The 23,254-nt window shown below is 40.3% G+C and overlaps 1 protein-coding gene across 6 annotated transcripts in view; it reads right to left on the minus strand.

Annotated features, from left to right (window-relative positions):
* The window catches only part of LOC124711301 (bifunctional 3'-phosphoadenosine 5'-phosphosulfate synthase), a 342,281-nt gene that overhangs the window by 55,651 nt on the left and 263,376 nt on the right, over positions 1-23,254 (minus strand). For 3 of the 6 annotated variants that reach the window (XM_047241305.1, XM_047241306.1, XM_047241307.1), the window contains 2 exons: positions 9,122-9,151; positions 5,075-5,189 (listed from right to left, as the gene is read on the minus strand). In XM_047241305.1, the coding sequence (XP_047097261.1) occupies positions 5,075-5,189; positions 9,122-9,151 (145 nt within the window). Of the gene's footprint in view, positions 1-5,074; positions 5,190-6,701; positions 6,850-9,121; positions 9,152-23,254 lie in introns of those variants that run through there. The other 3 variants (XM_047241309.1, XM_047241308.1, XM_047241310.1) reach the window with 2 other exon arrangements.

The following is a 23,254-nucleotide window of genomic DNA, read 5'->3' on the forward strand; positions in this document are numbered from 1 at the left end:
AAATGGTATCAGTGATCATGACAACAATGATTACCAAAGTACAAAGGATGACTAAAACATTCAGAAGGATATATATGTTCAGTAAACCAGACAGAAAATCGATAATGTCATATCTCCATGAGGAATTTGAAACTTGAGCAGGACAGGAGCATATAGAAGAACTATGGCTCAAGTTTAAAAGAATCGTTAATCATGCACTGGATAGATATGTACCCAGTAGAACAGTTTATATCAGGAACAACCACCATGGTCTACAGTCACTGTAAAGAAACTTCTAAAGAAACAGGGAGTACTGTGTAATAGGTGTAAAACAAAGCATAGGGCTATAGATAGAGAGATGCTGAATGAAACGTGTTTGGCTGTCAAGGGAGCAATGCATGATGCCTTCAATGACTACCTCAGCAGAATATTGTGAAATGATCTTTCACACAGCCCAAAGAAAAGTGGTCGATGGAAAGGCTGTTAGTGGCACCAAAGTGAGTGTCCAGCTCTAGTGAATCAGACAGGAGCGAAAATTGAGGTGAAATGCTTAACTCCATTTTCAAATGTTCTTTTATGAAGGAAAACCAAGGAGAGTTGCCCCAATTAAGTCCTTGTAGTGCTGAAAAGATGAGTGAAATCAATTTTAGTGTCAGTGATGTTCAGAAACAGCTGAAGTAATTAAAACTGAAGAAAAGTGTAGGGCGCAATGAAATCCCTATCCAATTCTATATAGAATTTGTGGCTGATTTAGCTCCTTTCCTAACTACAATCTATCATAGATCCCTCAAACAACAAAATATGCCTAGTGGTTGGAAGTAATCGCATGTAATAGCTGTCTACAAGAAGGGTAGTAGGAGTTATCCACAAAATTACCATCCAATACCTCTCACATCAATTTGTTGCAGAGTCTTAGAACATATTATGAGCTCATACATAATGAGGTATCTTGAACAGAATGACCTCCTCCATGCCAGTCAGCATGGATTCTGTAAACACCGATCACATGAAACCCAACTCACACTTTTCTGACATGACACACTGAAAGTTTTGGATCAAAGCAATCAGGTAGATGCAATATTTATTGATTTCCAAAACACATTTGACTCACATATGCTTGTTGTCAAAACTTTGATCTTATGCAGGTGATGCAGTTATCTGTTATGAAGTACTGTCTGAAGGAAGCTGCATAAATATTCAGTTAGATCTAAGATTTCAAAGTAGTGCAAAGATTGGCAACTTCCCTCAAATGTTCAGATATGCAATATTGTGCATTTCACAAAATGAAAAAACATAGTGTCCTATGAGTATAATATCAGTCAGTGAAGTTGGACTTGGCCAACTTGTACACATATCTGCGTGTAAGACTCTGTAAGGATATGAAATTGAATGATCAGTTAAGCTCGTTTGTCGGTAACACATGTTGACTTCACTTTATTGGCAGAATACTGGAGAAGTGCAATCAGTCTACAAAGGAGACTGTTTACAAATCACTCATGCGACCCATTCTAAAATATTGCTCAAGGGCATGGGACCCGTACCAAATAGGACTAACTGTGCATATTGAATGTATACAGGCAAGGGCAACACGAATTGCCAAAGGTTTGTTTGACCCAAGGGAGAGTGTTACAGTGTTGCTGAAGAAACTGAACTAGCAGACTTTTGAAGATAGACTTAATCTACTGTACCCTGAGAAAGTCTATTGACTAAAGTTTCGAGGACTGGTTTTAAATGGCGACTCTAGGAATTTACTATAACCCCCTACATATCGCTCACATACAGATCACAAGATAAGAATAATTACAGTGTACACAGAGGCATTCAAACAATTATTTCTCCCCTAGCTCTAAACATAAATGGAATGGGATGAAACCCTAATAACTGGTACAATGGGAGAAACCCTCTGCCATGCACTTCACAGTGGTTTGCAGAGTATGGAAGCAGAAATGGATGTAGATGTAGAGAGGGCACAGGAACTAATAAGAGAAGAAAGCTTGTTGTAAATGTTTACGAAATGGTTATTGATTACTTCACGTATTTATCTGTGGTCAGAGACAACCCTATCCTTATTCTTAATGTATATTATTGTCTGACCCTTGCTTTTCTTACCAACTGTTCTTTTATTGCTTCCCACATGGCTTTAGGTTTATTCCTAGTGTTGACTATAATTTGCAGGTTGTAGTCTCTTGGGTTCGTGAATAACTTGAGAATTTTTTATACAGTCTGAAATAGTCATGAAATAACTCACTATATGGAACTCTGTTGTATACAAGAAACTATTTTTTTATTTTTGTGAGATATTTGTATTTCTAAATTTAATTATTTCTGCACTGGTGCTGTATAGATGTAAATCTGAAAGGAGATGCTACATCATAACAGTACTGCAGAGTACCCATCAGTTCACTTATTTTAATGTCAACATGACAGGCATTATGAACATCCATCCAGTCAGCAGTGTGAAGCAAATGTGTGAGAGTTGCTACAATATTCTTATTTCCCACTGATACTTGTTTCTATAAATGCTGGCATGTCTCTGCTTATCTGTGTTTGGCACGACTATATTCAATATCAAATAGTTACTATCAAATGTACCATTAAAAACAATGTTTAATGTATGTGACAATGAGTTGTCGGTATTAAGAAAACTGTCAACAGTAGAGGAACTGGCAGGTTTTATTCTTCCAGGTCTGTGGTTCATATTTTCCATGTTATAGCATTTTAACACATACACTATTTTTTGCCAAGCTGCAGACTATCTTCAATCAAGTATGTTAATGTCACCATATAGCAAAATATTAGAGTACTTTGAGCTGTACACTTGGATCACATGTCTAGTTTTGAAATGAATACTGGTAAGCTACTATCAGGTGATCAATAGAATCATATAACTAAAAGCTTAATGAATTTAATCTCTACTACTACATGTTCAAATGTTTTTGTAGTTCAGTTGTGTGGTTTTGAGTGCTGGATTACAGTCTACACTGTCTCTGGCAAGAATTAGACAGTCCCCTCCCTTTTTGTCACCTCTGCAGAAATGATTAATACAGAGGTAGCCTGGAAGGGAAAAAAGCCAATTTCATCATACCTGAACCAGTGCTTATCTACACAAAGGAAATCTACAGCTTTTGGATGGTTTCTAAGTATATTTATAAGTCTCAACTTTTGTTTCTTATGATTGGCAGATTTTTGAAGGAAAAAGGCTTTAATATGATAATGGAATTTCAATAAATATGTTTTGACTGGCATACAAACTAGACACTACTGCTCAGTGGTCAGAGACATTGATTTATGCTGCAGTCTTTGTAAACACCTATAACCATTAATCAAGGGTAAGTGAGAATAGTACATAAAAAGTGCAGCATATTCCAAATAGTATCTTCTGTCTTTAGTACTCCTTTCATCTTCCATGTAGAAGTAAGGTAAAATGATATCTGGAAATATAGCAAGATTATATCCCAATTAATTTTTCTGTGTAACAATACTGCATTGTTTCATTTAATGGGGATGATATGGATCAATATCTGATTAATAAATTTTATAAATGGTTTTACAGTTGTTTGCCTGTTCAGCAGGCTAACTATTGTATTATTCATGAAAAGTTCGCTCAAGTCCACCACCTGACAGCTTTCTGAGTATTTCTTGTGAGAACAGATGAAGTAAGAGATCTTGCAAATCAAACAATTTGGATTATCTGGAAGTAACAATTTCAACTGTATTCATTAATCTTTTGTTCATCAAGTTTCATTAGGCAGTTGTGAACATACTAGTTTATTCAAAGAAATGTACAACCGTTACAGAAAATTTTAATGTCGCACATATCCTCATTTGAATTGTATTAATTAACAAAGAATCTGAATAATTAGAAATAGTGATTTACCTAGATCATGAAACAGAATAAAAGCAGTAATAAAATCAGTAGCTAAATATTTCAGAAGATTTAGGGACCTAACCTGTATGACATTCACAAATCTAATAGCTTTGAATTCAAAAGTAGTTTACAATGTATTTTTGTCAGCCCATAAATCAGTATTAATTATACAGTGCACACCAGATAAACAATTCTGAGAATACAATATACTTGGATAGATAAAAAAATCTACTCATCAAGCAGCAGCAAGAGAAAATACATAGAAGTTAAGGAAGAAGTTAAGGAAAGGTTGACTGTTGTGATCTGCACTGGATGAGATTTGAAAACCAGACAGCTTAAAGGTTGAAGGTAGGGTAATAGACAAGGCAGAGATTACTGACAAAACATTGTGCAAGAGTTAATAAGAGGGGGAAGCTAAGTGCATAACATGTGGTTGAGGTGGGGGCAGGGAAAAATAGACAGGTCAGAAAATAAAAGATATAGAAAACTAAAACTTTGGCAGAAAATAAATAAATAAATATATATATATATATATATATATATATATAAAAACAAAGATGAGGTGACTTACCGAACAAAAGCGCTGGCAGGTCGATAGACACACAAACAAACACAAACATACACACAAAATTCAAGCTTTCGCAACAAACTGTTGCCTCATCAGGAAAGAGGGAAGGAGAGGGGAAGACGAAAGGAAGTGGGTTTTAAGGGAGAGGGTAAGGAGTCATTCCAATCCCGGGAGCGGAAAGACTTACCTTAGGGGGAAAAAAGGACAGGTATACACTCGCACACACGCACATATCCATCCACACATACAGACACAAGCAGACTGGTTTGGTGTGGTCCACCACAAATTGCTCTCCTGTGCCAACATTTTCCATCTTGGAGTAGCAGTTGTAACCTACATCCTCAATTATTTGCTGACGTATTCCAATCACTGTCTTTCTCTACAATTTTTATCTTCTACAACTCTCTCTAGTACCAAGGAGGCTATTCCCCAGTGTTTTAACAGATGTCCTGTCATCCTGTCCCCTATTCTTGTCAGTGTTTTCCATATCAAGACTGACATATTTTACATTATTATTTTTGCTTACACTTAGACACACATGCAGCATTCTACACAAGCATGTAAACTGCAGCAAAACTTTGTGCCAAAATACAAGGAACAAAAACTTATAAAAGTGGTAATGTTTATTTGTTTCATATACAACTCAAATGAGTACCAACCTGTGAACCACACAGTGCATCCTCGGAAGCCTCTTAGGTTGCCAAGGATCTGACCGCGCTTGTCCCTTGACACATGATGTTTTTGCTCTGTGACATTTGTGGCCACTTGCAAAGCCTGTGCACATGCAAAAAAAGAGATTTATTATAAGCACTTTCCTGCTGTTATATCTTACTGCTACACTCATAGAGAAGATCAGATAAGTACGGAGAAGACATGGAAAAGAGTAATAATACTGTGCTGAGATTTAATTAATTTTCTATGATATCTTATGTTTTAAGTTACTACATAACACTTTTTATTTAGTACTATGCAAAACTTTGGCTAATGAGATTTTCAAAATGTGTTTCTACCACAAAAGTTAAGAAGTGAATAAAATAGCATGTAAACTATATCTACAAATTTCATGCATCAGGAAGCAATATGTTTATTTTTTATACAGGGTATGCAGCTTTTTTTATTCACAAAAACAGAGTATCTATTTTGGATTAAAGTAGAATAAAATAACACAAAGATATTTTGAGCAAGAATAATTGTGGAACTATGGCTTTTAATCAGATCAATTATTACTTATAGATTGTTGAAGTAAAGGTGTGAAAATTCCACAGGCATCGGTGTGCATAAAAACAAGAAACAAACATATAATAGCCTTGAGTCCTGTTACAAAGGATTTGCATTTGGGAGGATGACAGCTCAAGATCACATTCAGCTACTCAGTTTTGGATTTCCTATGATTTTATGAAAAATAGGACACAGCTGATTTCTTTCTCCACTCCAAGCTGTGGTCTGTCTGTAAGGATTGTAACATAAGACCCTAACTTTCTTTCTGTTTCTTCTATGAGCAATTGTCTGGTCTAAGTATTCACTGTAATAACCGTTCTTATGACAGAGCTGCCTTACAATTCCCCATACTGAAGGTTAAAGACATAAAAATAAACTGATACAAAGCATTAACTGGATCTATAACTACAAACTTAAGTACTTCTACTTTTTCTTTTGTTGCTTAGAGACATTCATAGCACATTTTTTCTGTTGTTATCACATTACTGTAGTTTATTAAATTTATGAACTCATCCACAAATAATTGTGAGCAAAAATTTTGTGTGTCAGTCCAGCTAGAAAATAATCATATCTAATATTCCTGACATGCACTAACAATAGATCTCAAAACCCATTTGATGACAGTTGTGTGGGTAGGTACTGCATAGATGATGTCATTTGTGTAGAGCAGCAATGAGATTTATGTAAGAGTCAATGATGTTACATGTGCCAAACTAAACAAATCAACAAACATTATTTCACAGTGAGATCAAATGACAACACTCTAGAAATCAAGTGCTGTAAGACACTTATGCATACTATCATCTCTTGTAACACCCTATACAAATAATAGACACCGAAATGCAACACTGCTGACACACCAGGAGGTACACACATTCATGTTGTTGCTGTACACGGAAGATCAGAAGTTTGCTGGAATTTAGTAAACAAAATACAGTGAAGCCAGTACTGCTTCAGCTAACTCCTGTTTCCTCAAAAAGGGAGTCACTGGGTGTTGGTCTCTCCACAATCTAATCACTTGCAAAGATAAGTGACAAAAGGGCCACCTGTCAAACAGTGACTACACACCTTCTTGAACATCTTGCTGCTGCCTCAGGAGCTGCACTGGCTTGCCTGTGAGCAGCCACTAACTGAGTGTAGAAGCTGAGGACACAGCTGGTGTGGCAGGGAGGAGAGGAAGGGAGGGGAGGGAAGAACAGTGGTGGGAGGAGGCTACTGCAGGAGTGACCCACATCAAGGACAGCCACACATATGTGACTAACAGCAGTAGCCTAGGCACTAACATCCTGTCCCTCAGGCCTACAAGTGGCACAAAGCAAAGAGTTTAAATCTAACCTTCGCAGATTCAACTTATGTAATTTCAAACAAGCAAAAATTACCTCCTGTTAACACTAACAGATGCTAATGGTCATGCATTAAAAAATACAGTATAAGTATGTGCTCCAGCTGGTTAATGGAGTGAACACAAAGATCATTTAAAGAAGAAGATCAGCTCAACATATTTTGTACTTAAAAGTACTGCTAATTGTGCTGGCTTTAAGACCAGGGTGCTTGCTTATTTTGTATCCATTAAAACCATTTTAGGTGATGGAATTCTTTTTTGCAGGAAATGCAGCTAAAAAAAAATGTATTTATTCAGAAAAAAGTCGCGTGTGAGAAATTTGTGAAAACAGATAACTGTACATTTTGCAGAAGATGTTTAATGCCTTAGAAGCATTAAACTCACTTCTCAATATGTTGTTTCCTTAATGGTATTCATTGCTACAACAATCTCAATGTGAAAGTGTAAAAAATCTCATGAACCCTATGAAATTTCATATCAATGACTTGAATGGTGTATAAAATGTGGTAAGCAGACTGTAATAATGTGCTGTTGTCTTTGGGAATCTGTACTGAGAAACCAATGGAAACTCTGGAAGATATATAAAGCTGCATGTTAAGCCAAAACTTATTTTAAAAAAAGCTGTCAATAAACAACATAAGACTGTCATATTACAGAAAGAAGGAAGAAACAAGTTCTAAGAAATTTGCAAACTTAAATAGTCTCTTTTTTACATGGCTATGACAGGATAATTCATCTGTTGAATGAAATGTATCGGTCAATGAAACACTTAACCTTCATCTGCCACACAGTCATTGTAATTTATTATCCTGGTTAATGGCTGGTATGAACTTTCATCTATTTTCCAGTGCCATATGCATGCAGTTAATGAAGAACATTGACAACATCAAAATGAAAAAGAAAGCATCTAATAATCAACTGTCAAAACAAGATACATAAAGACGAAAATGAACAAAGACATGGAATATCAGATTTCCACAAGTGGCATTTCTCACAACAGAAGAAATTGGTATTTATGAAAAACAAAATAAAGGGAGATTATACCAGTCACATAGGGAAAGAAACTGATTCATACATGTATGTCACTTACAACTGTTTTCTTTTTTTTTTTTTTTTTTTTTTTTTTTTTTTTGAATGATCAGATGTCACTTATCACCTGTGTTTCCAGAGGCACTGTGTGATTGTGCCTATTTTGACAATCTATTGGTAGATGCTTTCTTTCTGTTTTATGCAGTGGATATTCTGAATTCAACAAAAGCAGCACATTTACTTCAACTGTTAGTATGTAACAGTGTTCATGCAAATTATGTTTAGTAGTTATGATGATGGATTAAATTAACTCAGAAGCCAGTAATTGCCTTAAACCATTTTTAAATAAATTTTGACATGCACAAGGTACTAAAAAGAAATTTCTACTATGTCTGAGATATGCTGAGCTACATAAGTAAACCATGGCCTCTCATTCTATTGCATTTTCTAAATGTTTTTGCACTGAATACTAACAGAAATGAGATGCTACTTCGGTAAAGATCTGTTCTGGAACATCTGTCTTGTAAGTGTTAAAATAAGCAACAAGACTGCAATGTACAGGAAATCATATTAACTGGGTGATACTATATTTTCTGAGTTCTCCACAGTTTCATGCAAAAAAGGAACTATTTGATATTAATTTTATGTTTCTACTCTTTTATGCAAAAATTTCTTCACATTTTTTTTTCAATGATTGAAGGGATGCACAAATGGCAGATACAGGAATAGCTGAGTGTAGAACTGGAAAATAGATAAATTACTCAATAGAATAAAGCCCATAGGACCTCAATGGGTGCCCATTAGGTTCTATTTATATCATGCAGAGGAACTGACCACTCAATTTTACCTTAGGTTAGTGGAACAACATAATGGTGCCATGGGACTAAGAGAGGGCAGTAATGATGTATTATTCACAAAACCATGTGCTATAGCTCTAATTATACAATCTCATTTCAAATTTGCCACTGCTATACCTTATGACAATTCTCACTACTGTTTTTCTATACAAAAGGGTGAAAGAGAAAATTCTACTATACAGCCAAACACCAAACATGCAGCATGCATAGCATAAAATTATATACAGCCACACATGCATGCTGTGTCATGTCTGGCTTACCCATGCTGAGGTTGATGATGCATAGAACCCCTAGAAGAAAAATAAGCATGTCAGTGAGTTTCTTTTCCAGCACTGCACCAATGAACATATCACTCACGGGTTAACACAATTCTGTATTAGTAAGAAATTATAATATGCTACCAATGTAAAACAATAACAAAATTTAAATGACATCAGCAGATGAAGCTTACACATTGAAAACAAGCAATGACTCAGGCTGGTGTTTTAATTTAAGTAAGGATCTGCGTGTATTATCTGCACAGGCAAACTTCCAAAATGCCAGTATCCAGCAAACCAGTACTGAATATTTACATTTCCCAAATCAGAATATGTTTTCTTGGTTCATAATGTCAAGGTATCACTTTCAGACATTATGGAGTTCACACTGTCTCTCTAAGTAAGACAGTGTGTAATAGATTTTCACTGCCAATTATCCTGTCAGAGAAAATTGCCTCACACCACTAGAATGAAAGCAAGATCAGATCAGGGGGAGAAAAGAGAATCTAGCCTCAATAGATTTATTAAGTATTTTAGGTAACACTTATGTGACTTAAACACAAATTAATGGGGCAGGAATTAAAGTATGGCTACCAAGTTCACACTCGGTACAGTCTTCATAGTGGACACACGATATTTCAGTGATTCAATTTATGTACTCATCAAATGAACATTTGGGACAGTTTAATGATGTGACATTGGGACTCAAAACGTAGATCCGTGTGTTCTATGAACAGTGTTCTTGCACTGAGAGCATTCTTCATAAAGTGATGAAAGACCTTGTCTATAGTGTAATATATAATATTCACTGACAATATATATGATATTTATTTTTGGAAAGTACGTTAAGCCACTAATTCCTTTTATGAAGTAGAATACCCAAGTATCTTTGACAAAAGAGCACTCCTGGAGACAGAAGCTGAGAGGAAGACACTACCAGGTTGAAACTTTGAGTAGATCCACAACGTGTGTTCGGAGAGTTGAAACAGAAGAGTGGGCAAGAAGCTGGACCTGAGAGTTCACTCGGCACCTACAGTCAGTCGGTCACAAATGCTCAAGGAGATGTGTTCCTTCAGTGAGTGGCTGCTTTATGTCCAAGAACAGATGCATTCTTGTTTCATGAACAATAATTATTAAAACTAAGAAATGAGGATTAGGATATAACATATCATCAGTAATAAGTTCATTCGAGATGTAGCACAAGTTTGGTTTGGATGATACTGGTATACCAAATTGGCAATACCATTGTGAAAGGAACCATCCCAACATGTTTTTTAAGTGATTGAGGGAAACTGAGGAAAACCGAATTTTGATTAGACATGTGGAGATTTGAATCCCTTGCCTCCTGAATGTGAGTCCAGTGTCTCAATTACTGTGTCCCTAATAAATAATATCAAAGTTACACAAATAAGATCTGTGTAATACAGCCCCAGGATTATCCAATTCATTGGACAATATTCTAGAAAATTTGAAACATCTTAACTTCTACCTTAACTGTCACACAATACGAAACAGCAGCTATTTTTAAGCAAATATCTAGATTTTTTAAAAAAGAAACAGCATTTCCCTTATTTACAGGGCCAGCCAGACATGATCTAGAGATCTGTATTCACAATCATAGTGCCGAAACACTAATGACTGTGAGTGTACACTTTAATTTTACATATTGTAAATTATAATGTTACAGTTGTTTGAGTTTGTTCCTATAACAGTTCATAACTCAGTTGCATGGCACATGTACTTCTCAAATTTTCAGACAAATGCTTTCTGAATGATGTGTTTCTCAAAACTGTAATTTCTTGGAAGTTGTGCTAGAGTGATGTGTTAAGCACTGATGCAAATAAATTATTATTCCTCATCATCCCCTGCACACATTAGGCTTTGTCTGTTACACCTACTTGTAAATGTTAGTCCCAGCACTTTCATCTGGTTTTGAGACTCCCTATGTTTCTATGAACTGTATTTGTATAGACGTTTGGTAGTCTGTCATCCTCCATCCTACTGATGTAGTTTTGCCATTTCCTTATGTACCCCTCTATTTCTTCATTTATAGATATTAATCCAGATTCTGCTCTTATTTCTTTACTTCAGTTTCAATTTTCTCATGTGTATTGCAGTTTATGTCTGAGACACAAACACACACAAGCACCATATTATTTACATATATAAAACTGAACCCTGAATCTACACCTGCTGCAGTATGCCGTATTGCTGCAGTATACTGTATTGCATACCAGTATTGTGAATTTGTTTGTGTAGTTGGCAGAGCTAAGTCAACTTAAATTAACTACCCCGCTGGCAATTTGACGAGCATATAAAAACATTGCTACACCTTATGGTGCAAATTATAATAAATGATAATCCTCAGTAATAGGTATCATGAACTAGGTACTTGAGTATAGACCAACAGAAAAAAAATGAGTCTACTTACACACTGTGTTAATACACCGGGTGATCAAAAAGTCAGTATAAATCTGAAAACTTAATAAACCACAGAATAATGTAGACAGAGAGGTAAAAATTGACACACATGCTTGGAATGACATGGGGTTTTATTAGAACCACCCATATTGCTAGACATGTGAAAGATCTCTTGCGCGCATCATTTTGTGATGATCATGTGCTCAGCCACCATTTTTGCTTGGCTTCCCAGGTCCCCAGACCTCAGTCCGTGCGATTATTGGCTTTGGGGTTACCTGAAGTCACAAGTGTATCATGATCGACCGACATCTCTAGGGATGCTGAAAGACAACATCCGACGCCAGTGCCTCATCGTAACTCCGGACATGCTTTACAGTGCTGTTCACAACATTATTCCTTGACTACAGCTATTGTTGAGGAATGATGGTGGACATATTGAGCATTTCCTGTAAAGAACACCATCCTTGCTTTGTCTTATTTTGTTATGCTAATTATTGCTATTCTAATCAGATGAAGCGCCAGCTGTCGGACATTTTTTGAACTTTTGTATTTTTTTGGTTCTAATAAAACCCCATGTCATTCCAAGCATGTGTGTCAATTTGTACCCGTCTATCTACATTATTCCGTGATTTATTCAATTTTCAAATTTATACTGACTTTTTGATCACACGGTATAGAGAGCGTTAGGGCGTCAGGGAAACCACATAATCCAGATTGTTTTATTCCACCTGTGAAGAATGGTGGAACATCTGTGATGGTTTTTGGTCAGGGGAAAGACAGATGTCGCCTATAGGAAAATTGTGACAGACCTTTGGAAGAAAGATGTGGTTGTATGAATATCAAGAACTCAGATGGCAAGCCAGTACTAAATAAAGAAGGAAAAGATGAAAGATGGAAGAAATATACAAGGGCTATATAAGGGGAATGAACTTGATTGCGGTATCATAGAAAGGGAAAGATAAACTTTGCGATTTGAGGAAAACTTACACAATGAATATTTGCCTGAATTTTCATATCGAAAGTAAGAATGGGAAATGGAAAATGGAGTATTAAATTGTCCAACGTGAGATCCAGTTTTACAAAAAAACATTTAATTGGTTGAAAGTAACGGGGGTAATTTAGAAAAACTTAATTAGTGATCTGAGGGGAAAATGAAATATTTAAGAATAGCTGCTAACATATACGATGCGTCAAAATGTTCATCTTTTCAAGGTCTTGCTAATTTGCGTACAAAAGTTACAGTGATGTGATATTTGATTTTTAATTGGGTTCCTTCGAATCATACATTAAATTCGTGGCCTTTCGAGAACAGGAGATGCTAGTAAAGCAAATGAGATGTCAGTAAGTTCATCTCTTCAGCTATTAAGTGAAAAAAATTTTGCATCGGTGTGATATCTGATTTTTAAATTGGCTTCCTTTACATGAAATACTAACTTTAGGAAATTTCGAGAAAAGAAGACACTATGAAGGCAAATGAGGTGTCAATAAGAACATGCTTTCCGAACAAGACTTATCTTTTAAAAAAAATATTTAAAAAAGTGAGTCCAATGTTTTGGGTTGGGTTGTTTGGGGGAAGAGACCAAACAGCGAGGTCATCGGTCTCATCGGATTAGGGAAGGACGGGAAAGGAAGTCGGCTGTGCCCTTTCAAAGGAACCATCCCGGCATTTGCCCGGAGCGATTTAGGGAGATTAAGGAAAACCTAAATCAGGATCGCCGGACGTGGGAGTGAACCGTCGTCCTCCCGAAAGCGAGTCCAGTGTGCTAACCACTCCGCTACCACTCTTGGTCAAATGTTTTCTGTAATGTTTTGCCTAAACGTAGGAAACAAAATAGATTACAGAAACATTTGATATGCCTTTGAATGATGCTCGAAATTATGTTCTTCAAATGAGGTGTCAAATTTTCTCTATTTTATTTCTTACCTTTAGGCAAAATATTTTATTGATTTTTTTTCAGCTTTTTCTTTTAATGTCGCGTGTTGATCGCGGCGAACCTCGTTCCCGTGGGGGGTGCGGTGCAAACACTAGACAACGAGCGCTGCAGCTCTGTGCGAGGGCTGAGGCGGCAGTGAAACGCGCTGGAAAGTGTGCCAGCAGTTAGCTGCGGGCGCCGCGCGGCCTCCATTCCTCGGGAAGGCCACGGCCAGCGCGGTAGACCAAAGACTGACAGTGGCGCGAAGCGCGCTGTCGATACGAGGCCCTCAGGGGGACGGTAGTTCAGCCGCCCAGCAGCAAAAGATTTCACTCTCAACCTCTCCTTCGTGCACTGCCTGCCTTTATATTTACAGGGCGCCCATAAATTATCTTTACACTTTCAGACTTTAAATCCTACCCTAGACTTATAACTGTACTATATACACTATCTGACCAAATGTGTCAGGACACCCCTATGTAGTACGGAACTGACCACTGGATGTTGCGAGAGACGGACCCGCCAGCGTAAAAGGGTGCGGGGAATACTGTGTTGTCAAAAGAGGGGCAGTAACAGCTGAATGGGCCGATGTGAAGAGCTCAGTAACTTCGAACGTGGACTATACAGGGTGTTACAAAAAGGTACGGCCAAACTCTCGGGAAACATTCCTCACACACAAAGAAAGAAAATATGTTATGTAGACATGTGTCCGGAAACGCTTACTTTCCATGTTAGAGCTCACTTTATTACTTCTCTTCAAATTACATTAATCATGGAATGGAAACACACAGCAACAGAACGTTCCAGCGTGACTTCAAACACTTTGTTACAGGAAATGTTCAAAATGTCCTCCGTTAGCGAGGATATATGGATCCACCCTCCGTCGCATGGAATCCCTGATGCGCTGATGCAGCCCTGGAGAATCACAGCCGTCCACAATACGAGCACGAAGAGTCTCTACATTTGGTACCGGGCTTGCGTAGACAAGAGCTTTCAAATGCCCCATAAATGAAAGTCAAGAGGGTCGAGGTTAGGAGAGCGTGGAGGCCATGGAATTGGTCCGCCTCTACCAATCCATCGGTCACCGAATCTGTTGTTGAGAAGCGTACGGACACTTCGACTGAAATGTGCAGGGCCGGCCGCTGGTGGCCGAGCGGTTCTGGCGCTTCAGTCTGGAACCGCGCTACCGCTACGGTCGCAGGTTCGAATCCTGCCTCGGGCATGGATTTGTGTGTTGTCCTTAGGTTAGTTAGGTTTAAGTAGTTCTAAGTTCTAGGGGACTTATGACCTCAGCAGTTGAGTCCCATAGTGCTCAGAGCCATTTGAACCATTTTTTGAAATGTGCAGGAGCTCCATCGTGCATGAACCACATGTTGTGTCGTAATTGCAAAGGCACATATTCTAGCAGCACAGGTAGAGTATCCCGTATGAAATCATGATAACGTGCTCCATTGAGCGTAGGTGGAAGAACATGAGGCCCAATCAAGACATCACCAACAATGCCAGCCCAAACGTTCACAGAAAACCTGTGTTGTTGACGTGATTGCACAATTGCGTGCGGATTCTCGTCAGCCCACACATGTTGATTGTGAAAATTTACAATTTGATCACGTTGGAATGAAGCCTCATCCGTAAAGAGAACATTTGCACTGAAATGAGGATTGACACATTGTTGGATGAACCATTCGCAGAAGTGTACCCGTGGAGGCCAATCAGCTGCTGATAGTGCCTGCACACGCTGTACATGGTACGGAAACAACTGGTTCTCCCGTAGCACTCTTATACAATGACGTGGTCAACATTACCTTGTGCAGCAGCAACTTCTCTGACGCTGACATTAGGGTTATCGTCAACTGCACGAAGAATTGCCTCGTCCATTGCAGGTGTCCTCGTCGTTCTAGGTCTTCCCCAGTCGCGAGTCATAGGCTGGAATTTTCCGTGCTCCCTAAGACGCCGATCAATTGCTTCGAACGTCTTCCCGTCGGGACACCTTCGTTCTGGAAATCTGTCTCGATACAAACGAACCTCGCCACGGCTATTGCCCCGTGCTAACCCATACATCAAATGTGCATCTGCCAACTCCGCATTTGTAAACATTGCACTGACTGCAAAACCACATTCGTGATGAACACTAACCTGTTGATGCTACGTACCGATGTGTTTGATGCTAGTACTGTAGAGCAATGAGTCGCATGTCAACACAAGCACCGAAGTCAACATTACCTTCCTTCAAATGGGCCAACTGGCGGTGAATCGAGGAAGTACAGTACATACTGACGAAACTAAAATGAGCTCTAACATGGAAATTAAGCGTTTCCGGACACATGTCTACATAAAATCTTTTCTTTATTTGTGTGTGAGGAATGTTTCCTGAAAGTTTAGCCGTACCTTTTTGTAACACCCTGTATACTGCATCCATCATAAGGATAAACCTGATGGAAACAATACATCACGTATTCTTCCGGGTTTCCTTGAATCTCATTGGATTTCATTTCACGTGGAGCGGAAGCCAAGCTGTGTCCAGTCCAGTCAAGTACGAGTATAGGGATGCTGTGTTTCACTTACAACCGAGCGAGGTGGCGCTGTGGTTATCACATTGGACTCGCGTTCGGGAGGACGATGGTTCAAACCCGCGTCCGGCCATCCTGATTTAGGTTTTCTGTTATTTCCCTAAAGCGCTTCAGGCAAATGCCGGGATGGTGCCTTCGAAAGGGCACGGCCGACTTTCTTCCCCATCCTTCCCTAATCCGATGGGACCGATGACCTCGCTGTTTGGTCCCCTCCTCCCAAATCAACCACCACCTCAGAGTAGCACTTCCAACCTACGTCCACTTTCACTCACATAGACTAAGCGTTAACGCGGGACAACAGCTTTACCGGCGAATTTAACTTGGACAGCACTGGCCAGTCAGTTGGTCCAACTAACCTGCAATGATGTGAGCAGTTGGGGTTCAGACGTAAAAAGAGACAATATAGCTTTGAATGTCATTTAATTTTTAAAGAGAATGAAATAATATTCGGCAAAACTCCAGCGCTACCGCACGCTTTTTATATGACCAGACGGAATGTATAAAATGCTCTAATTCTAATTACAAGCAAAAATGATAAAAATTCCTAAACAAATGGCAATTTTCTGAGCGAGCTACATGTGACGCAAAAGCATACTCAGGGATTTCACTGTATTGTTGCATATTGAAGCCAATGAAGGTATTCGTTACAGTCGTCTGTTAATGCTAAACTCTTACCTCCCAATCCTCGAAATAAATTTCAGTTCTAGAAAAGCCATCTATTACGTTGATAACGAGTCGATCAACAACAGAATCCACGAAGCTACTCAGGCGCCGTATTTTCGTCTCTTATTTTTGTGACGTGCCGTTCTATATTACGCCAGCGTTCGGCAGTGACGTGAATAAGCTGCTTGCGTTTGTTCCAGTACCTCTGGCAGCTTAACAGTTGGTTATTTTTTTCCTCAACTTGGCTCCAGATTAGCTCTGTTGAGTTCACATTGTAACGGTACAGTGGCAAATGTAAAAATGTAGCATTTGTATGGTGTTCTCGATGCTGTGAAAGTGATTGTTTTTGATTTTTTTACGACACTTATCAGATCTACTTCGTGAGACATTGCATCTGTGGTATAAAACGATGGATATAGTCCAAATAAAGAGTATTTGGTTTTTCATTTTGTCCCATAAAACTAAATTGTTATGTTTTCGTAATTTAAGTGACTCTAATTAACTATCTTTCATAAAATATCGATAATGAAGAATTTACTTTTGAAATGAAAACAGGAATTACGTGTGCAATTTGTAATTAGAAACAGGAAGACGTGCATTATTCATAAAAATGATGACGAATTTTACAGTTTAGGTATTTCAAATTGAACGAAAAAAAGGATGATCAAGGCAACATTTGAACCGTCGATTCATGAACTGCACCAAACCATCAATCTAAGACGCTACCGTTTCCGCTATACATCCAGTGGGTATTTGTATCTCAATTTTATCAAATACAATCCCGCGGACAACTTCAAAGCCGATTTTTTTCTGTATATTTACCAAAAACATTAAGAACGACCTATATCTCGGCACTTTTACCCGTGTCCCTTACGCGTGTTTCACTACTAATCAGGAAGCAGCTTCAGCCATTTTCATGCTGCGTATTAAAAGCGCGACAATCAGAACACAACAGTACATACACTGTGATTATACACGATTTTTGAAATAAAAACAATACAACTATAGCGTGATTAAGAAAAACTTTGATGGCTGTTAATGCATGAGAAAATCTTAAAGTTTCACTTAATGTAACTTAGTAATAAAATATTTAATACATAAGTGGGACCTACTACCAAGAGCGTAACAACACCAGTGTACGTTTGTCACAGTTTCTGACCAATCACCGCGTTTGTGTTCGTTTACATCAGGTTTATTCGTATGATAAACAGAGTATAAGTCAATGAATGTATCCGGCCGCGGTGGCCGAGCCGTTATAGGCGCTTCAGTCAGGAACCGCGCGACTGCTACGGTCGGCCGGCCGGAGTGGCCGAGCGGTTCTAGGCGCTTCAGTCTGGAACCGCGCGACCGCTACGGTCGCAGGTTCGAATCCTGCCTCGGGCATGGATATGTGTCATATCCTTAGGTTAGTTAGGTTTAAGTAGTTCTAAGTTCTAGGGGACTGATGACCTCAGATGTTAAGTTCCGTAGCGCTGAGAACCATTTGAACCATTTTCACTGAATGTAACAAATTCATAAGGAACATTTGAATCATTCTAAAGCTGCCCGTGTCAACTGTTTGTGAAGTGACTGTGATGTGGAATCGCGAAGGAACAACCATGGCTAAATCAAGAGCAGGCAGACTGTACCGACGAACATGGACTGTCGAGTACTGTCGAGGTTGGATGTAAAAAAGTCACATAAATCATGGGAAGGAATCAATCGTGAGTTCAGAAGTGCTACCAAGCAGCCCACCTAGCACATGGACTGTGCTTAGGGAGTTAAAAAGAGCGGGATACAGTGATCAAGCACGTTTGTGCAGTCAGTGCTAAGCGATACCCGAGGTGGCGCAAACAGCAACGCCACTGGACACTGGATGACTGGAAGGGATTGGTTTAGAAATGGTCAAATGGCTCTAAGCACTATGAGACTTAACATCTGAGGTCATCAGTCCCCTAGAACTTAGAACTACTTAAACCTAACTAACTTAAGAACATCACACACATCCATGTCCCAGGCAAGATTCGAACCTGCGACCGTAGCAGCAGCGCGGTTCCGGACTGAAACGCCTAGAACCGCTCGGCCACAACGGCCGGCTTGGTTTACAGTGATGAATCTTTGAGTATCCCGTGGCAATCTGACGGGAGGGTTTGAGTTCGGCGAACGTCTGGAGAACATTACCCGCCCTACGTGTATTGTCAACAGCAAAATACGGAAGAGGTGATGTTTTTCGTGGTTACAGTGTAGCCCCCTTATGGCGCTTAAGAAAACGCTAAATGTGGAATGTTATCAACACATTTTACAGCATCGTGCAATGCGTAAGTAGAGAAACAGTTCGTAGATGAAGGTTGTTTGTATCAGTGACAGTGTATCCTGGGATGAGTTAGAACGTTGCATTCGCTTCATACCCCAGCGTCCAACATCACTACCTTCTCTGCTTTTGACTCTTGAGGAAGAATTGGCTATCATTCTTCCACATAGACTCAGACACACGTTGAAAGTGTCCCCAGTAGACTTCAAGCCGTCCTACAGGAGAAGAGTCCGCCACTGGTAGCTAAGTGGTGAGCGTGACGGAATGTCATACCTAACGGCCCGGGTACGATTCCTGGCTTAGTCGGAGATTTTCTCTGCTCAGGGACTGGGTGCTGTGTTGTCCTTATCATCGTCATTTCATCCCCATCGACACGCAAGTCGCCAAAGTGGCGTCAGCTAGAAAGACTTGCACCAGGGGAACCGTCTACCCGACGGGAGGTCCTAGCCACACGGCATTTCCGTTACAGGAGAAGAGTGGACACACCTTATATTATAGTCCATTAACACGTGTCCGGATACATTTGATAAAATAGTGTATTAACAACTACACTCATGCTCATAAATTAAGTATAACGCTGATACATGGTGAAACAACGCTCTGGTGGGTGGTTTGCGGGTTTAAATCACCTCGGGGTATGACCGTGCGGTGAAATTTGACCTGCGGTCGTCGCACGGTGGCGCTGGCAGCAGTCCACATACGCAGAGGTGTGTTAGTGCGTGTCAGAGTACGGTTCAGCGAGTAAGTGTGCAGACGTTTTCAAACGTGCTAATGGTGAGTGTTTGTTGAAAATGGCTCAAAGAACACAGGAGAGCCCGTAAAGCCTGGTGTCAAGAACACAATACATGGTCATTGGAACAGTGGTTCCAGGTTATGTTCACGGACGAGTCCAGGTATAATCTGAACAATGATTCTCGCCAGGTTTTCATTTGGCGTGAACCAAGAACCAGATACCAACCCCTTAATGTCCCTGAAAGGGACCTGAATGCAGGTCGTGGTTTGATGATGTGGGGTGGGGTTATGATTGGTGCACGTACACTTCTGCGTGTCTTTGACAGAGGAACTGTAACAGGTCAGGTGTATCGGGATGTCATTTTGCACCAGTATGTCCGCCATTTCAGCGGTGCAGTGGGTTCCGCCTTCCTCCTGATGGGTGATAACGCACGGCCCCACCGAGCTGCCATCGTGGAGGAATGCCTTGAAACAGTCTCCAGACCTAAACCCCGGTCTGCTTGTTCTCCAGACCTAAACCCCATCGAGCATGTCTGGGATGTTCTCGGTCGACGTATCGCTGCACGTCTTCAAACCCCCAGGACACTTGAGGAGCTCCGACAGGCACTGGTGAAAGAATGGGAGGCTATACCCCAGCAGCTGCTCGACCACCTGATCCAGAGTATGCCAACCCGTTGTGCGGCCTGTGTACGTGTGGAAGGTGATCATATCCCATACTGATGTCGGAGTACATGTGCAGGAAACAGTGGTGCTTTGTAGCACATATGTTTCGGGACGGTTTTCTCAACTTATCACTAATACCGTGGGCTTACAGATCTGTGTCATGTGTGTTCCCTATGTGCTTATGCTATTGGCGCCAATTTTGTGTGGTGCCACTTTGTGTGGCACCACATTCTGCAATTATCTTTAATTTATGAGCATGAGTGTAGTTGATACATGTGACAAGATAACTCAAAGTTTTATTTTTATCCTCCAGTTGCCGCAGATTTCAGGAAAAATCTGGACACCACAGGAGAAAGCTCACCGTGCAGCAAGAGACGAAGATTAATACCCAAGAGCAGCGATACCTTTGATCAAAATATGGAAGGGAACAACCATCCTGGCTAACTGTTCGGGCTTGACAGACGTCATTTGTGGAAACAGATAGCGTTCTTCATAAACAGGCAGCGGGTCACCGATTTGTTTCAGATGCCAACGTGAACGAAGTACGGCAGGTGTTTGCAAGGAGTCCGACAAAATTAGCGCGTACGGCGGTCAGAAACTTATGCACAAAGTCTTGCTACGGACTCGAAACCCGACGAACAAACCTCAGCGCGAACAGATGGTAGTGGATGCGTTAGGCAACACTGGTGCAAACAGTGGCTTTTTGGAAAAGATTTGTTTCTTCAATGAGTTAGCTTTTTCATGGATCTGGCAAACTGAACCGTCATAACGTTCGTCTATGTGTATCAAACTGTCCTCAGTGTGAAATGGAGAGATACAGTGCGAAGGTCACTCTGTGCGTGGACTTATGCACAACTGAATCATTAATCAGTTGTTCATCAGAGTATCTCAGTAATGTTTACCTGGACGCAATGTGGCGTCTTATTCCAGCAGGACAGGGCACCATCTAAAAAATGGTTCAAATGGCTCTGAGCACTATGGGACTCAACTGCTGTGGTCATCAGTCCCCTAGAACTTAGAACTACTTAAACCTAACTAACCTAAGGACTTCACACACATCCATGCCCGAGGCAGGATTCGAACCTGCGACCGTAGCAGTCGCACGGTTCCTGACTGCGCGTCTAGAACCGCGAGACCACCGCAGCCGGCGGGCACCATCTCACTGGTCCCTAAATGTCCGTCATTTTCTGGATGGAAGTGTTCGGCTGAGTAGATCTGAAGAGATGGTCCGATTCGGCGACCACCACGCTCACGTCATTTCACACCACTACACTTCTTCCATGGGTTTCTGCAAGGAATCAGGTGTACTGAACCAAGGTTACAAAATGGTTCAAATGGCTCTGAGTACTATGGGACTTAACACCTGAGGTCATCAGTCCCCTAGAACTTAGAAGTACTTAAACCTAACTAACCTAAGGACATCACACACATCTATGCCCGAGGCAGGATTCGAACATGCGACCGTAGCGGTCGCGCGGTTCCACACTGTGGCGCCTAGAACCGCTCGGCAACTCTGGTCGGCGAACCAAGGTTACAGCGCTTGAAGACACGCAGTCGCAATGCATTTAAAAATGGCGCCTCGGAGTTCCTCGAGCGTACATTAAGAGAAATTAAATACCAACTGGACATTGTCAGTGCCACGGGAGGTGCAAACACTGACGTGTATGAATCAATATTATAAAATTGTATGTATGTTCCACATCTCCTCCTAATTCACTGCACCGATTTCAACCAAACGTGGTACACATATCGTTTGTTTACTAGAAAGAATCGCTGTGGGGTAAGAACCACATGCCTACGAAAGAGGTCAGGGTGGGGACGAGAAAGGAGCGGAGCCCTAGAATCCCGAATACCCAGATTTTATTCATCCATTATTTGAGAATGAGAGAATTCAGTGATTTGCAACAAACTTTACACATGATTTCAAACCTCTACGAAACTTTTTCTCACTGACAAACAACACAAAATGATGAAAGGAAAAAAATTTGTCGCTTTCTACGTACATTTTCGTTGCTCATGCAGTAAAACTGCTGCATCGGGCAAGACGTTTTAATTTATTACTTCTTTAGTAAAGCGAGGGTAATCCCAAAAGTAAGGTCTCCTATTTTTTTATATGTACATAGACCTGTTTATTTCTACATCAGTTTACAGCTTAAACATTTAGCTACTTTTTGACATAATCACCAATTCTGTCGATGCATTTTTGTAGACGTTGTGGCAGTTTTTGCATGCCCATGTCATACCAGCTCGTCGCCATGCTGTTCTGAAAGTTATGAACCTCTTCTTTCACCTCGACGTCGGAGATGAATCGCTGGGATCACAATTGACGCTGACAGGTACTGTGAGACTCTGAAAAAACTGAAACGAGCAATTCAGAACCGGAGAAGAGGAATGTTGAGCAAGGGCGTACACATTCTCCATGACAACGCACGCCCACACATCGCTCGGCAAACCGTTGTTCTCCTGCAACAGTTTCAGTGGAACACAATCACCCACCCACCCTATAGTCCTGACTTGGCGGCCAGTGACTATCACCCCTCCCCTAGGTTAAAAGAACATTTGGCCGGAAAACGATTTAGCTCCGACGACGAGGTGGAAGAAGAGGTTCATAACTTTCTGAACAGCGTGGCGACGAGCTGGTATGACATCGGCATACAAAAACTGCCACAGCGTCTACAAAAATTCATCTACAGAAATGGTGATTATGTCGAAAAATAGCTAAATGTTCCAGCTGTAAACTGATGTAAACCATTGTAGAAATAAACAGGTCTACATCTACATCTACATTTATACTCCACAAGCCACCCAACGGTGTGTGGCGGAGGGCACTTTACGTGCCACTGTCATTACCTCCCTTTCCTGTTCCAGTCGCGTATGGTTCGCG

Source organism: Schistocerca piceifrons, chromosome 8 (assembly GCF_021461385.2).
Source record: "Schistocerca piceifrons isolate TAMUIC-IGC-003096 chromosome 8, iqSchPice1.1, whole genome shotgun sequence".
Classification (NCBI taxonomy): Eukaryota; Metazoa; Arthropoda; class Insecta; order Orthoptera; family Acrididae; genus Schistocerca; species Schistocerca piceifrons.